General features: G+C 41.8%; 1 protein-coding gene across 4 annotated transcripts in view; it reads right to left on the reverse strand.

Annotated features, from left to right (window-relative positions):
• Window positions 1-15,091, reverse strand: part of ARHGAP18 (Rho GTPase activating protein 18) — a 120,070-nt gene that overhangs the window by 14,963 nt on the left and 90,016 nt on the right. For all 4 annotated transcript variants that reach the window (XM_084622851.1, XM_084622852.1, XM_084622849.1 and 1 more), the window contains exons 7-12: window positions 11,142-11,233; window positions 8,553-8,630; window positions 6,140-6,299; window positions 4,114-4,196; window positions 2,245-2,451; window positions 1,193-1,339 (exon numbers count right to left, since the gene is read on the reverse strand). In XM_084622851.1, the coding sequence (XP_084478977.1) occupies window positions 1,193-1,339; window positions 2,245-2,451; window positions 4,114-4,196; window positions 6,140-6,299; window positions 8,553-8,630; window positions 11,142-11,233 (767 nt within the window). The remainder of the gene's footprint in view (window positions 1-1,192; window positions 1,340-2,244; window positions 2,452-4,113; window positions 4,197-6,139; window positions 6,300-8,552; window positions 8,631-11,141; window positions 11,234-15,091) is intronic.

Consider the following 15,091-nt stretch of genomic DNA (forward strand, 5'->3'; position numbering starts at 1 on the left):
CAACTACCTGAAGGGGGGTTCCCAAGACGGTGGAGCTCGGCTGTTCTCAGTGATGGCAGATGACAGAACAAAGAGCATTGGGGGAGGTCTAGGTTGGATATTAGGAAACTCTATTTCACTAGGAGAGTGGTGAAGTACTGGAATGGGTTACCTAGGGAGGTGGTGGAATCTCCATCCTTAGAGGATTTTAAGGCCCAGCTTGACAAAGCCCTGGTTGGGATGATTTAGTTGGGGTTGGTCCTGCTTTGAGCAGGAGGTTGGATTAGATGACCTCCTGAGGTCTCTTCCAAACCTAATCTTCTATGATTCTATGACAGTAGTTTTATAAGAGTTGTTTTCTTCTACAGGTTCTACTTTATATTCAGTTACCTAACAACTTGACAATTTGTCTTCATCCCTGTTTTAAAGTTTTAAGTCTACTAGATTTAAAAAATCCCTTTCCTTTCCCCACCCAGATATAGTATTACAGTGCCTGACAGGTTTTTCACTGCTCTTGTTATTGGCTGTAAGTCAGTTGTGATCACATTCCAACATGACTACCATCTGACCTGGTAGTGTCAAGAACTGAATAATATGCACTACATAGAGTTGCTGAGTGTAGCTTCATATAATGAAATTATTATAAAGAAGAATGTGGTGCATAGAGTTTATGCTTTTGGTGGTGGCCTTCCACTGCACTCCTCTATGGTTCACCATCAATTAACATTGTGCTGGAACCACGACAATGTACCCAGAAAATTCAAAGAGCAGCAGAAAAGGTATATTCTACCTGGAAATGCAATCAATTCTGTGCATATTCAGCAACAATCATAATATATACTTTGGGAAGTTTAACAGTGTTCAATTGAGTGTTTGTACTATTCGCTAAAAGATAATTATGAACACATGTTAAATGTTATTAGGATATATAAACACAAAGAAGAAGACAATACTTCAGGATGAGCTTTTCAGAAGTGTCCAGTGATTTTGTGTGCTTGTTTTTTTGAGTATCCAAACTGAAAAAACACCTGATTTTCACAGGATGGGTGCCTAGCACTTTCTGAAAAGCAGGTCCCTTTAAGGTGTGTCTAGTTGGACTCCCAAGAATTGAAAGTCACCTCTCAGTTATATCTAGGTAAATCAATTCACTTCATTCTAAGTAAAAGGAGAATTTGGCCCAATAACTCTGATTTGACAAGAGCCTATTTCTTACATCATTGGGGCTCTTGTCTTGCTTTTCATGTTTTTCCTTGTCATAAGCCATCTTTTTCAGCAGTTTCTTCATAGCTTTGTCCTTTTTCTCCTTCTTCTGACATGCAGTGTTTTGTTTTCTCACTTGGTTGACAATAAATTTAGGAATCTGAAAGAATATACATCTTAATTATTAACACACATATAACTTCCTTGAAATACTACACACCTACCAAAACTTTCTAAGAGACATGCTGTCAGATGGGACTTGCAAAAGCTAATATTTATTTCCAGTAACAAACACTCATAAACAATCTAAGGCCTTGACCCCACATTTGGGATCTGCTAGAGTTGAAATTAGTGGGGCTATTTAAGGAGTAAGGTCTCAACATGAGTATGAGTGGCAGAACTGGGCCCTCACATAGTGTTTCTACTTCCCTGAATCAAAAAATATTAAACAAGGAATCTGTATTACAGATTTTGCCCCATAATAATTCTGTAAGTGTGAGACAGTTGGAGGAGACTGGAGATTGTTTAAGGTAGCTAGTGGAAAACAAAGCCCCAAATTTCACAGGGATGAGCTACATCCTGCTTGTAGGTCTTTCATGGGGACTGTCATGACACAACTAATTTTCTCAAAGGACAATGACACGCCCTATACAGAAATAAATTTCAAAACAGGAGACAAAGATCTTGAGGTTGAAAAAAGAAAACTACTCATGAGATAGGTCATTGTTATAGACTATACACAGGCATCCCAGAAGACTTATCTTTGAGATCAGGTATTCTACATAGATATAGTCTATATCTCACATTAATAGTAAGACTGAAAAAATCTAATTTTGCTCTCATCTACAATGGTTTTACCATTGGTGTAACTTCACTGAGAATTACCCATCAGTTAGGGCCCAGCTGTGCCCTTTGCTGCCTCTCCCTTCCCCTCCCCCCCTCCAGCATGTCAATCTCACCCCTGCATCACTGGTAGGGGTTCAGATGCCTCCTTGTTCTTTGAAAGCAATGATGATTTGATTGTGATTTTGTAAAAATGCATATTTTTTTAAAGAACAAACTTACTGTCCAAAGAAGTTTTTGGTACTTAATCATAAAACGCATGACGTTTGCTGTTCCAGCAGCCATAACAAACTCGCTTTGTTCAATAGTCTTTGAGCCTAACCCATGAAACGTGAAGAGGTTTGGAGCCATCACCATTGCAACATTATTTAGTGTCATTTTATTTTTATCTCGATGATCAATTACCCTTTGGAGGAATTCAAGCAGTATCTGAAACGAAAGAAGCACTTGAAGGCAAGTTCTGCACGTGAAAAAATCATATGGAGTGAAGCTTCATGTTATGTATTCTTTGAAAAGGCTTTTTATGTTCTTGTTAAAAAAAAAGTTTATAAAAAAAAAAGCAAACGATGGAAAGTGCAGATGTGTTTACTGATGAGGTCAAACCCTGACTTAGAGCTGAGAGTGTGAAGAAGTAAATCATTCTTCATTCTACCTTAGCTTTGGGGTAAAATTTTCAAAGGGATCTAAGGCTATGTCTACACTGCAATTAGACACAGGCCGCTGGCCTGTGCCAGCTGACTTAGGTTCATGGGGCTCGGGCTAGGGGGCTGTTTAACTGCAGTGTAGACATTTGGGCTCAGTCTGGTGCCTGGGCTCTGGGACCCGAAGCTGTGCTGAAACCCATCTTTATTTACTCCAGTCATGCAGACCACAGAGGAGTAGAGCAGTGCTCTGTGAACCACAGGTAGTCAGTGGAACTGCTTCTGTCTCAGGGACAAAGCACCTGTCAGTCTCTAAGCAATGACACTTTCAGCTATTTCTAGCCCAGCCTCTGTGCATTTCCAGTGGTTTTTTGTCAAACTAGATTGAAAAAAAACACCTATCCAAGCAACTCTGCACCATATACAGCTCTTCTAAAATTTTTCTTTGTCTGGTGCAATCTCAACAGTCACCAAAACCAAAGCTTCGCAGAGGAAAACAGAACCAAACAGCAAAGTGATCTGGAAGGTTTAGAGCAATGGGGGCAGTTGGTATCCAGGGGAAATCCTAATTCACAGAAGGGGAACATAAACAGTACAGATAAAAAATTGGGATATAGTCAAACAACCCCACCCATCACATTCAAGTGAGTTTATTTCCTTTTTATCTCTATGATATTCTAAAATAGTTTTTGCCATGTAAACCAGCAACAGCTGCTGCAGAAAAGGTACTGAATTGGGATTGTGATTAGGAAGTTTGAAGGAGAGGTGGTTCATTACAAGATTATTATTATTAGAATCTCTGGTAAAATTTTCAGAAGTACTTAAGGCCCAGATTTTTAAAGGTATTTAGATTGTAACACCTAATTGATTTAAGAGCGCAAGTCTCATTTTCAAAAGTGACTCGGGCACTTTAGGACTCTAAGTCCCGCAGAATTTCAGTGAGACGAAAGGTATGCCTTCACTGCAATCTGAGGTGCGATTACACCTCAGATAGACATACCCACGTTAGCGTGACCAAAAATAGTTGTATAGATGCAGATGAACTTCAGTGTGACGTCTACAAGCCAACCAAGGGCAGTGGCTACCTACTTGCATTGCTGAAGCCTGCACCACAGCATCTACACTGCGATTCTTGGCCTTGCTTGCTAGGGTAAAGCTAGCGCAGGTATGTTCACCCAAGCTGCAATCACGTCTGGGACGGCAGTGTAGACATAACCTTGGACTCCTAAGTGCTCAAGTCACTTGTGAAAATGAAACTTAGATTTCTGAGTCACTTACACACTTTTGAAAATTTTATTCTCTGTCTTAAGTTACTGCAAATATGAAAAAAGTAACAACCAGTTAGTTAAAATGTTAAAAGGTACTTGAACTTTTCACAATAGATACATAAAAAATAAGCTCACTTTTCTAATGCATACTTTGTTTTTAAAAAGTGAATAACCAATCTAACCTTCAAAGTGTCTCTGTTTGCTTCAGGTAGGAGTAGTACCAGAAGATTCAATGCTTGCAGTTGATGCTTCTTAGTTGGAAGATCTGCCAAGGAAGCATATACATCTCATTTCTTTAAAAGTTTTACTTTTTTCCTCCAAAAAAAGCATGATTTTAAGTTAAATTTTCTTGTAAAATGTCAAGTTTATCCTGTTCATAGATTTTCTACGTAATGTTGATGAGCAACAGCAGTTGCAGCAGTGACCCAGCAGTGATAACAGTAGTGATAATAGCAGTATTGCGATGGTGTTGATAACTGTCATGATGATGTTCCTATTCTGTAACAATTGCGCTTATTTGATTGTACATGAACCTGCAGAACAGACAGGCAAATTTAAAATAAATAGTTACGCAAACAAATGATCCTCTAGTCTATTTTGCACCATCATCCTTGGCATAAAACAGACTTATATGTTGTGGACCTAATCTAATCATGTGAGGATTCCTTGGATGTGGTAGAGCCATCATAGAGCTCCTATATGACCCTCTCCTGGCTGCCAGCATGGCTAGTGGAACAAGGACATGGACAGTGCCTTCTTAAAAAGAAAAGGAGGACTTGTGGCACCTTAGAGACTAACCAATTTATTTGAGCATGAGCTTTCTTAGTTCCCAGCAATTCCTGGTTGTTGGAACAGCCCCCCAAGGGGTAGTGGCAGCCCACACAAGTTAAAGCATCCCAGGGGCAACTCTAAGTTTCAACTAGGAACTGGCCTATAGCTCACTGTCTGCAGAATAAGGGGTGCACAAAGGTAGCTTAAACCCTTATCCTTACCCCCTCATGACTTTTGTGTCATGTGTGCTCTGCAATCTGGGCCACTTTCCTGTGACATGTGAAAAGATATCATGTGTGTGTGTGTCTCTCTCTTGCTCTCTCGACCCTTTGGGATCCTCCTAATGGCTTCCTCCAAAAGTGACCAGTTCTTCTGGTCCTGGACAACAGGAAATGGATTCATCTGAAACCTGTCAGAATCCCTCCTGCATTGGCTGGAGGATTTAATAAAAGAGGGGCTCCCCACGCCTGCTGGACTTCTAAGGAATTGCAAAATCAGTATCACACACTCTCTTTTTAAAGCAACTGATGTGTGTTCTTGCCCAGATTGCTGCTTTATTAGTCAATAGGCTACATTAGAGTAGATTCTCACAGTAACTGGCCGATTATTGGGGAACTGATGGCAATCAACAGCTCTGATTTTTTTTCTGGCAAATAGATACCAACTATCCTCCAAATATTAGCAGAAGCAGCATATTTTATCTTCTGGTTGATTTCCTGCTGAACTGTAACTTCCTCCCTGTTGCTTATTTAAAGAGAATGATCATTTATAAACTGCTACTACCTTAACTGTAGTTTTTTAGGGCTTGTTTCATTGAAACAGAGAGCTTGAGTTACCCCAATCAAGCTAGCCTAGTTCCAGTGACGAGCAACCACACTGAAAAACACTTGTGCTACACCGATTTATTGGCTCAGCAGATGGCAAGTTGCTATTCGAGCTACTGCATCCCCACTGCATTCCTAGCTCAGGTGTCAGCAGCACTTGAGCATCAACCCACATCTCCTGGACAAGCCAGCTAGCTCTAGCATAAAGCACCACTTAACTAAAGCTAGAGAATTCTGTGCATGGACGGGAGTCAGTTTTGGGGCAAAACTCGAATTCTAGCTCAAGCTAGCAGATAATGCCTTATAATTCACCTAGTGTTTCCCAAATACTATTATATAAATCTGAGTGTTTTCTTTCCCATGTGTGCTAATAAATGAATGTTCTGCGAAAAATGTCTCATTTGAACACCAGCCAATCAGCAACAGCCAATCTTTTCTAGACAGAATTAATCCTGTTACTATTTAATGTACTGTTCAGGCTCACATATTGTTCGTGAAAACGGTTTCACAGCAAAGGTGTATTTGTTGAGATAACTCCCTTCTCTGTGTTTAAGACGCTGCTGTTTGTGGTGTCGCCTCTGTAAATCTGAGACCCAGAAGGGACGCTGCTTACTCTGCACATGCTGGAAAGCTTTGAGATATTCCACAGTGAGCAGTGGCTGAGGCAGTTCTCGGATGAAGAGTTTTAAAAGACTTGCTGCATCATGTTGCTTTACACTTTCCCAGTTGAAAGTCCCTTCATAAAACTTTGCTTCCAGTTCTTGGCAAAGACTCTGAAAGATAGCAGAACAGAAAGTACCTTCAATGCGGAGTTTTATTCATGCTGGTGGAAGATTTGTGCATTTCCCATATAGCATCCTTTCCACCCTTTGAAAAAAAGACATCTGAAATTATCATTCAAGCACCACCTGCTATTGCTACTTTGCTACAAAAAGATAAACTCTGGACCAGAAGTATTAGAAGTGTGCAGCTAAAACCAAATGCTAATAGGCACCAGACAACATAGCTGTTCCCAGGGCACTGGCATACCCATAGGGCCAAATCCTGCAGTCCTTCCTCAGGTCATATAATACTTTGTTCAGGAAAGAGCCTGATAAGAGCCAGATAATTATGCAAGTTGAGACTCAAAGAGTCTCCTACCGATACCTTCTGCTGAGGCAAAGTTGGCCCCCTCTTCCTCTTGCAGCACAAGGAAATATCCAAACCTGTGGATGGCCTGACATCTGTGGAGAATCTCCAACCAATCATGAGGCATGTGCACAGATGTTCAAGTCCCGACTGAATGGCTCCCATGGGAGTTTTCACTAGTTTTGGAGCTTAAACCTGCCCTTGTTTTGAGCTGGGGATTGGGTTCTACAGCATGGAGAGTAAGCAGCATCTAGTAACACTGACTGCTTCAGCATTGTCTTATGCAGATATAACTGCGTGGTTCTAAGTGGGAAGGCTGCTTTAGTCATCAAGACCCTTTGACAACCATACTGGAGAGTCTTCGGGGGGATCAGAAGGAGTGGGAGCATATCACAGAGCTGCTGTTCCAGATTTGTGCCTCCTGCTTCAGATTTCACTCCATTAATTTCTTGGACTACTGGATGGCTTAGGAGACCTGGAGGCACCTGGGCACCAAGAAAAAGAATCCAGGACCCGACCAATCCAGGAGAGAGGAGAAGCCATTCCAGATGTGGGTTATAACAAGCACCAGGAAAAGGGAAGCACTTCAGCCACACCCTGGGGGAGGGACTATACATGTATATAAAAAGATTGCGTTTTAGCAGACAGGCAAATGTGCTGCATAACAGATGAAATTTAAACTGTCCACCCTAAAGGAAAATTGCTATAGAATTTAAAAGGAAGCACCAACCCACACCATTATTTCCTTACTGGAGATTTTCTGTACCAGCCGATAGAATTCTAAAACTATTCTATAATTCTCTATTGATTTCTAGAGGATAATAAAATTTCAAAGAAACCACAGAGTACTATTTTCTGTTAAATTCTCTACTGTTTGTGTAAAACATTGATCATGCTCATTGTTTTACAAAAGCAATAGGTTCATTCAAAGGAGAAATTCTTCCACATGTTTGATCCTCATTATTTTTGCAGTTACTTAGTGAATGATCTCTTATCTGGAAACACTCCCCGGATTAAACAAAATAAAAAACAAACAAAATCACCCCCAAAATGTGAAACTGTTGGAAAGTGGAAACTAAGTATTAAGCAAAGTCATGAAGCATCTTAGTTACTGGTAAATCAACAAAGTCAGTTTCCATAATATCCTTTTCCTTCAGTTGTTTCTAATGAAGCAGCTGTTGGACAAAGTTCTACATGACAGAGGCTGGCAGATATCTTGAGGCAGCTGAATCCATTTAAATGTTCTTTCTGTTTAGAATTTAAGGTTTCTTTATACCATTCTTATAACAGGCCACATCTTGGTGTAAATCATACCATGTATTTGGTTTTCTGCATTAAAGCAAATACTGAGTTATGGTTTGTGTGTAGTCGGTAGTCACTCTGTAATGTGAACAGAGACTGTGAATAGTGACCTGAGCAGTTAGTAATGCTATTTGTAGAGATAATGGGAGAGATTCTCTATGCAATTTGGCTGTGTAGTGCTATTCTACAAGTTGAATCTCGCCCTTAAGATGACCTAATTAGGCCAGGGAATATTATCCTCCAGTGGCATACAGCCTACATAGCAGCCCACTAGTCATCTGGCTCAGGGGGCTCACCTGGTTCAGGTGCAGACAAAGAGGTTGGAAATCTTGTGAGAACAATTCATGAGATTTTGGTACAGCAGAATCTGAACCTTAGCTTTGATTCAGCCTCAAACCTGACCTCCTGACCTCTTCCCCAAATGTAATCTGGATCAAAATACCATCTCCTTGGCTAGTTTAAATCAAATCGGTTTGTATGTAGTTTTATTAAGATTTCATTGCCAATCTTGCCATTATAAAAGTGTTAACAAGACAAAAGTAAAAACAGCAAATGAGTCGAGACTTTCAGGGTTTTGAGTCCATGCAATATTTTACCTTTACTCTTGCTGCTACTCCTGGTATTCGAAGAAGTCCTTCTGTATCCAATCTTGCCTCTTCTATCTGAGAAATCAGCTGTCAATAAACAGAACCAAGCTGCATGAAGCCAACGTGCGAATTAAAACGTTACTGGGAGATAAATATAGAACAGTGAAATCTGTTTTTGAATACAAATGATTGCAAAGTGGATTATCATGGATATAATTATATGTGTCCTACAAGGAACACCTGATACTGCTCCTTTATTTTTCATGTACACTATTAAGCATTTTTTTAAAAGGGAAAATGTAAAGTCAACACTTTCTACAGAGATAGGGAATTATTCAGATTTCAAAAGTAAACCACCAATTGCTTATCACACTAAAAATCTGCACTAATAAAAACTATTTACTGTAGTACGAAAGACTCTATATTAACTTCCATGTACACTGTCATTTACCACTTTACCAAGGAAGATCTAAGAGCTTGCAATCACTGAAAAGGCTTCAGGTTTACTAATACTGATGGACTCATAACAGACTCAAATGAATTGCTAATCCTATGCATGGCTTAGATGAACTAGAACAATCACTGTAAAAGATTTATACTATATATCATGTATGTGACTGATATGGCAATTTCCTGCAAGATTCTTGGAAGACCTTCTTGTGTTAAGTTTATGTATTATTTTGGGCTGGGATTATATGTAACCTCACTAGGGGGGAGATGTGATAGATGTGATACCTAAGAGTTCAGAAGACAATACTGAAAATGTGTCTGACAAGTATGGACTTTTTGGACAATAAATATGAAGTGGATTTCCTGGGAAATCCCTAGGGAGAGGTTAATGCAAATTCTCCAACTCCTATTATGCAAAAACCCAGCCTGTTGAAGCTATGCCTGAGGAGAAGGTCACTGTCTACCTATTACCTGTTACATAAGGCCAGGACCCAAGGCCTGAGCTGTATAAAGAAATGGTTCATCTGCCCAGCCTCTGTTCTGGTTCTGGATGTAAGATGGATGAAGTCATAACCATGGAGGAAACCTAGTTGTGGGTGTTTAAGGTTGGAGTTGGGGTGACCTCTGGTAAGCTTTCCAGCATGTTTTATTGTTTTAATGTTTTCTCTGTAACGCTTTTACCATAAGAATAAATGTGGTTGCTTAGAAGGATCTGTGCAGTAACTTAACTTGTAACTACGGGCAATACACTGGGCATAGCTCTTGGAGAGAAAACAAAGGGGAGGTGCTGGCCTGTTAGGCAGTCTGGCTTGCTGGGGTATCACAGTATAGGTCAGGGAGCGGTGCAGCCTTGTATCTGCGGTCAGAGGGGAGTGAGATGCAGGATTCCACTCAGGGGAGGTGATGGCTAGGAGTCAGAAGCCTTTCAGTGGGCTTTTTACAATTTTTACAAAATTGATGCCTATTTTAAAAAAATCTTCCTGTTGAATTGGTTTGTTTCAGTGATGTGCAACCAACGTTTTAAAATGCCTGAAAATGTTCTCTCTTAATTTGTTATGAACCCCCAAGTCCAGTAGTGGATGTGATGCAGAAATGAGAAGGGAGAAATGGAAAATCCATTCACATATTTCCCCATTTAAACAAAAAAATATTATAATCAAGATGAGATCACACAGCAAATAAATTAAGTGTATTTGCTAGAAATGTTTATGTAGAACTTTCTTCCTGAAAAACTATACTGAATATATTGATGATATAGTGTAGTGACCAGTATATGTCATTTGTAGTGGAGTAGGGTGAAGACCTATTTGGAGGATGTGGGGACTTTCTTTTTCTTTTTTTATTACTGTCCATTTGGTACAATCTTGTCCACATCAAAGGTAAAAAAATTGTTCTTCAGAAGTGTGTTTTGGTTTGGTTTGGGTTTTTATAGTCCCTAAAATGTCATTTCTGGCACGAATGATGTAGCAGTAGTGCCTAGAGAGGGATAGGAAATAACTAGAAGTTTCCTTTTGATTTGGTGGGAGAAAATAATAAAAAAGCTCTCAAAAACCTCTAAAAGGCCTCTCCAGAACTTCAATGATTTGTCTTGAAAAATAACGGCCTATTCTCCTATGATTTCATTTCTACAACTCCTGCTAAACAGAATTTGGCCTGGAATGGTGTTAGACTTTGGACATCTGGTTTCACGGGCTTACTAGTAAACCCTGACCAAATCATGGCTGAGTTAATACACTTTAGTAATGTATTTTTCTAATAATAATTCACTAGATGTCCTAATTAATTACTCTGCTCTAGCACTGGAGCATGCCAATGGCAATTCACAATACTTCTAATGTAAACAACTTATAATTAGTTGCTGAATTGTATTCTCTATTTCACTAACTCCACTAAAGTAAGTTAGTGGAGTAGAGAACTGTACAAAGGCCATTTATCCAATTTAGTGCACTAATAGTACAAAGCACCGCCCTTAATAAAAGCTACAAGTCCCTTCTAATGGAGTTGAATGCTACATTTGAGGTTCACAGTACAGAGATAGTATGTCACTGTAAAAACTTGATTATAGTGAGCATATGAATCCAGGACAAATGCTATCACTTCTGGAATCCAGTAGGTTTGTAACAAACGGACTTGTTCATGCCTACTCACTTTGTGAAAGATCAGTGGTATCCTGGTGCCTGGTACTTTCTTCTGATCCTGTTCCAGCAAAACTGACAGTGGGACACCAAAAAGACCAGAGTCTACACAAAGAAAAAAAATAGAGACACTATCCACATCTGCTCCAATACATGAGATAAGTGGCACAAAACACATTTTCAAAGAGATAAGCCCATTCAATACATTCAGAGCCATTGGCCTTCTCTTCAGCATATCTGAATGTCTTCATCAATCAAGTAATTCAGAGGATGATTAAACAAAGCACTTGGCTAAAAGCAAAGCACTCGTTCATCTCCTCCTTCACCCATAAATGAGGAGTCCTCTGTTTTACCTTCAAATTGCCATCCACACATTCTGCAAGTACAGTGAAGGAAAATGCATAAATGAACCATCTGCATGATTCTGATTTGTGGAAAACTGTGGTGTTGATGACCCAGAGATGCAGATCTTTATCACTCAATACAAGTTTAGATGCAAATGGCCTGAGTAAGCTTCCCAAGAATTTGGCTGCTAAAATGAAATAGATGTAATTATAATCCACTTTTACTCTAAACAGTTCTCCCTCTGTGTTTTGAAAGAAGAGCTAGTTAGCATTCATTGTGCTTTTTTGCATCCTATAGTGTAAATTGGTTGACAGTGCATCTCAAAAAAGGAATTTTTTTATATGAAAATTAAAGCCAAGTCTTGTTCCATGCTCGTTGTAAGCCCTGGTTAAAAAATGGCCATTACATCATATTATCTAACTTTACATTACTATATGGTCTTATATTTTTATGGTAAGAGTGCTTTGCCTTAGATAAATACTAATCAGAAGTGAATGGTTTCTGAGAGAGGTACACTGGCAAATTATTGAACCTTAAAGATTTGTGTCTTGTAACTACTCTGCTGGGATAAGGTTAATGGTCGTTTTTCTGGAACTGTGTATAGAACAGTGGTACAAGGTAGGTGAGGTAATATCTTTTATTGGACCAACTTCTGTTGGTGGAAGAAACAAGCATTTAAGCTTCACAGATGTCTTCCTCAGGTTGGAAGAAGATAATCAGCATTTCCCAGCCTAAATACAAGGTGAGAAAGATGGTTAAGCATAAGGGGTTCACACATGCTGTAGAAGACGATTTAAAATGAAACAAGCAATTAAGAGCTAGCAAATAGTAGGGTGTGTTGCAAATTGTTGTAATAAGCCATAAAACCAGTGTCTCTGTTAAGTCCATGGTTTTTAGAGTCTAGCAAAGTTATGAATTTAAGTTCTCAGGGACATCTTTTTGAAGGTGTTGTGCGGGTTTCCTTTGAGAACTAGGACTGAGAAGTCAGCTACGGAGTGACTGCTTTGGGAACAGTGTTCACCCCCGGGTGATAGGGTGTCTTTGTTTTTTTATCATTTTCCTGTGTAAGTTCATTCAAAAGCATAGTGATTACCTGGTTTTACCCTCGTAGTTGTTGTTGGGGCATTTGATACCCTGGATGAGGTACACCACAGGTTGTAAAAGGCTGTGTTTGCCAGAAGCTGGGAATGGGTGGCAGGGGATGGATCACTTGACGATTACCTGTTCTGTTCATTCCCTCCGGGGCACCTGGCATTGGCCACTGTTGGCAGACAGGATACTGGGCTTAGATGGACCTTTGGTCTGACCCAGTAGAGCCATTCTTATGTTCTTATGTGTAGTAATTCCAACACACCAATCTTTAAGATTCAATAATTTGCCAGTGTACCTCTCTCAAACACCATTCACTCTGATTAATATTTATCTAAGGCAGAGCAGTCCTATCATAAACATATAGGCCCATACAGCAATGTAAAAATAGATGAGATGAGATAATGGCCATTTTTAACCAGGGCTTACAAAGAATATGGAACAAGACTTGGCTTTAATCTTCATATAAAAACATGCCTTTTTCGAGATGCACTATAATCACATGGATCTCAAAAAGTGTGTTGTGGGGGGTATTGATCATCATAGCAGTGGAGATATGTCTGCAGGTTTTGTATCTGTTGTTCTCACAGCATCTGGTTTCACTTTGAGTTGGTGTGTCCTGGTCTGTGAGGAGCTTGCTTCTGATAATGAGCTGGGCAAGGCTCGGGGATTGTTTGAAGACCAGAAGAGGGGGTTCAGGAAAATTTCTTTCAGGATGTGGTTCCCATCAAATATAGGTTGCAATTGTTTGATGACACCCTGTATGGGTTCTCGTGTGGAGGTTTTTTTCTGTACTGATGCAGGTTCTCCCAGGCATTTGGGTTGCCCATTCTATCATATGGTATATATCTACTTCTCTGGTGCAGTATCGTTGTTTAGTGAAGGCGGTTTTTAGTGGTTTTAGGTGTGAATATAGAACCATGATATCACCTCTAATGTCAACAATAAGTGTCAAATGAGCCACCATAAGGCAGAGGTGGGCAAACTATGGTCCTCGGGCCACATCCGGCCCACGGGACCATCCTGCCCGGCCCCGAACTCCTGGCCCGGGAGGAAAGGAGTACTAGTGGCACCTCAGAGACTAACCAATTTATCTGAGCATAAGCTTTTGTGAGCTACAGCTCACTTCATCAGATGCATTCAGTGGAAAATACAGTGAGGAGATTGTATTTTCCACTGTATGCATCCGATGAAGTGAGCTGTAGCTCACAAAAGCTTATGCTCAGATAAATTGGTTAGTCTCTGAGGTGCCCCTAGTACTCCTTTTCTTTTTGCGAATACAGACTAACACGGCTGCTGCTCTGAAACATGGCCCGGGAGGCTAGCCCAGCCCCACTCCCGCAGCCTCAGCTTACTGCGCCACAGGCGCAATGCTCTGGGTGGCGGGGCTGGAGCTCCTGGGGCAGCACAGCTGCAGAGCCGTGGCCTGATCCGGTGCTCTGTGCTGCGCGGCTGCCTGTCCTGGTGCAGCTGCGCCACCAGCCACCGGTGCTCCAGGCAGCGCGGTAAGGGGGCAGTGAGCAGGGGGGGTTGGATAGAGGGCAGGGGAGTTCAGGGGGTGGTCAGGGGCTGGGGTGTGGATAGGGGTTGGGCGGTCAGAGGGCGGGGAACAGCGGGGTTGAATGGGGGCAGGGGTCCCGGGGGGGCAGTAAGGGGGGGGGTTGGATGAGGCAGCAGGGGGCAGGCAGGGGTGGGGGTTCTGGGGGCAGTCAGGGGCCAGGGAGCAGAGGGGTGGATGAGGCAGGGGTCCGGGGGGGCAGTCAGGAAGGAGAGGGGGGTTGGATAGGGGGGCAGGGGATCCGGGGGCGGTCAGGGAGAAGGGGTGGTTGGATGGGGCATGGGTCCCAGGGGGCAGTCAGGAAGGAGTGGGTGGGGTTGGATGGGGTGGCGGGGGGCAGTCAGGGGAACAGAGGGAAGGGGGGTGGGGGTGGGGCAGAAGTCCTCAGGGGGCTGTCAGGGAACAGGGTGGGTTGGATGGGGCAGGAGTCCCGGGGGGGCCGTCAGGGGCTGAGAAGCAGGGGGGTCGGATGGGGGCAGGGGCCGGGCCATGCCTGGTTGTCTGAGGAGGCACAGCCTCCCCTAACTGGCCCTTCATACAATTTCAGAAACCCGATACGGCCCTCAGGCCAAAAAATTTGCCCTGCCCTGCTATAAGGAGTTTCTTTAGAGTGTGCCTTATTTAACAAGTATATTGAAAACAGGCCATTGTCTGTAAAATACGTGCACTCACAACTACACACACACACTCACACACACAGTCACACACGCACAATCCTTCCTGTGCATGCTCACTGAGCTACTAGATAGCAGAACCCATGTGGGTCTGCTGTGGTGAGGGAGGAGGTGCAGGCTACAGAAAGCCCATGCAGAGGTTTCACCCCTCCCTTTTTGCAGCAGAGCAAAAAGCATCTCCAGCATCTCAAACCACCCAAACGCAAAGGGAAATGGCTAGTGGATCCACTACTGCATGTATCCAGTGGCCAAACCATGCTGCATGAGGTGGGAATATGAAGATGCTGCAGAGGTGTG

The sequence above is a fragment of the Lepidochelys olivacea genome (assembly GCF_965140295.1).
Source record: "Lepidochelys olivacea isolate rLepOli2 genome assembly, chromosome: 3".
Classification (NCBI taxonomy): Eukaryota; Metazoa; Chordata; order Testudines; family Cheloniidae; genus Lepidochelys; species Lepidochelys olivacea.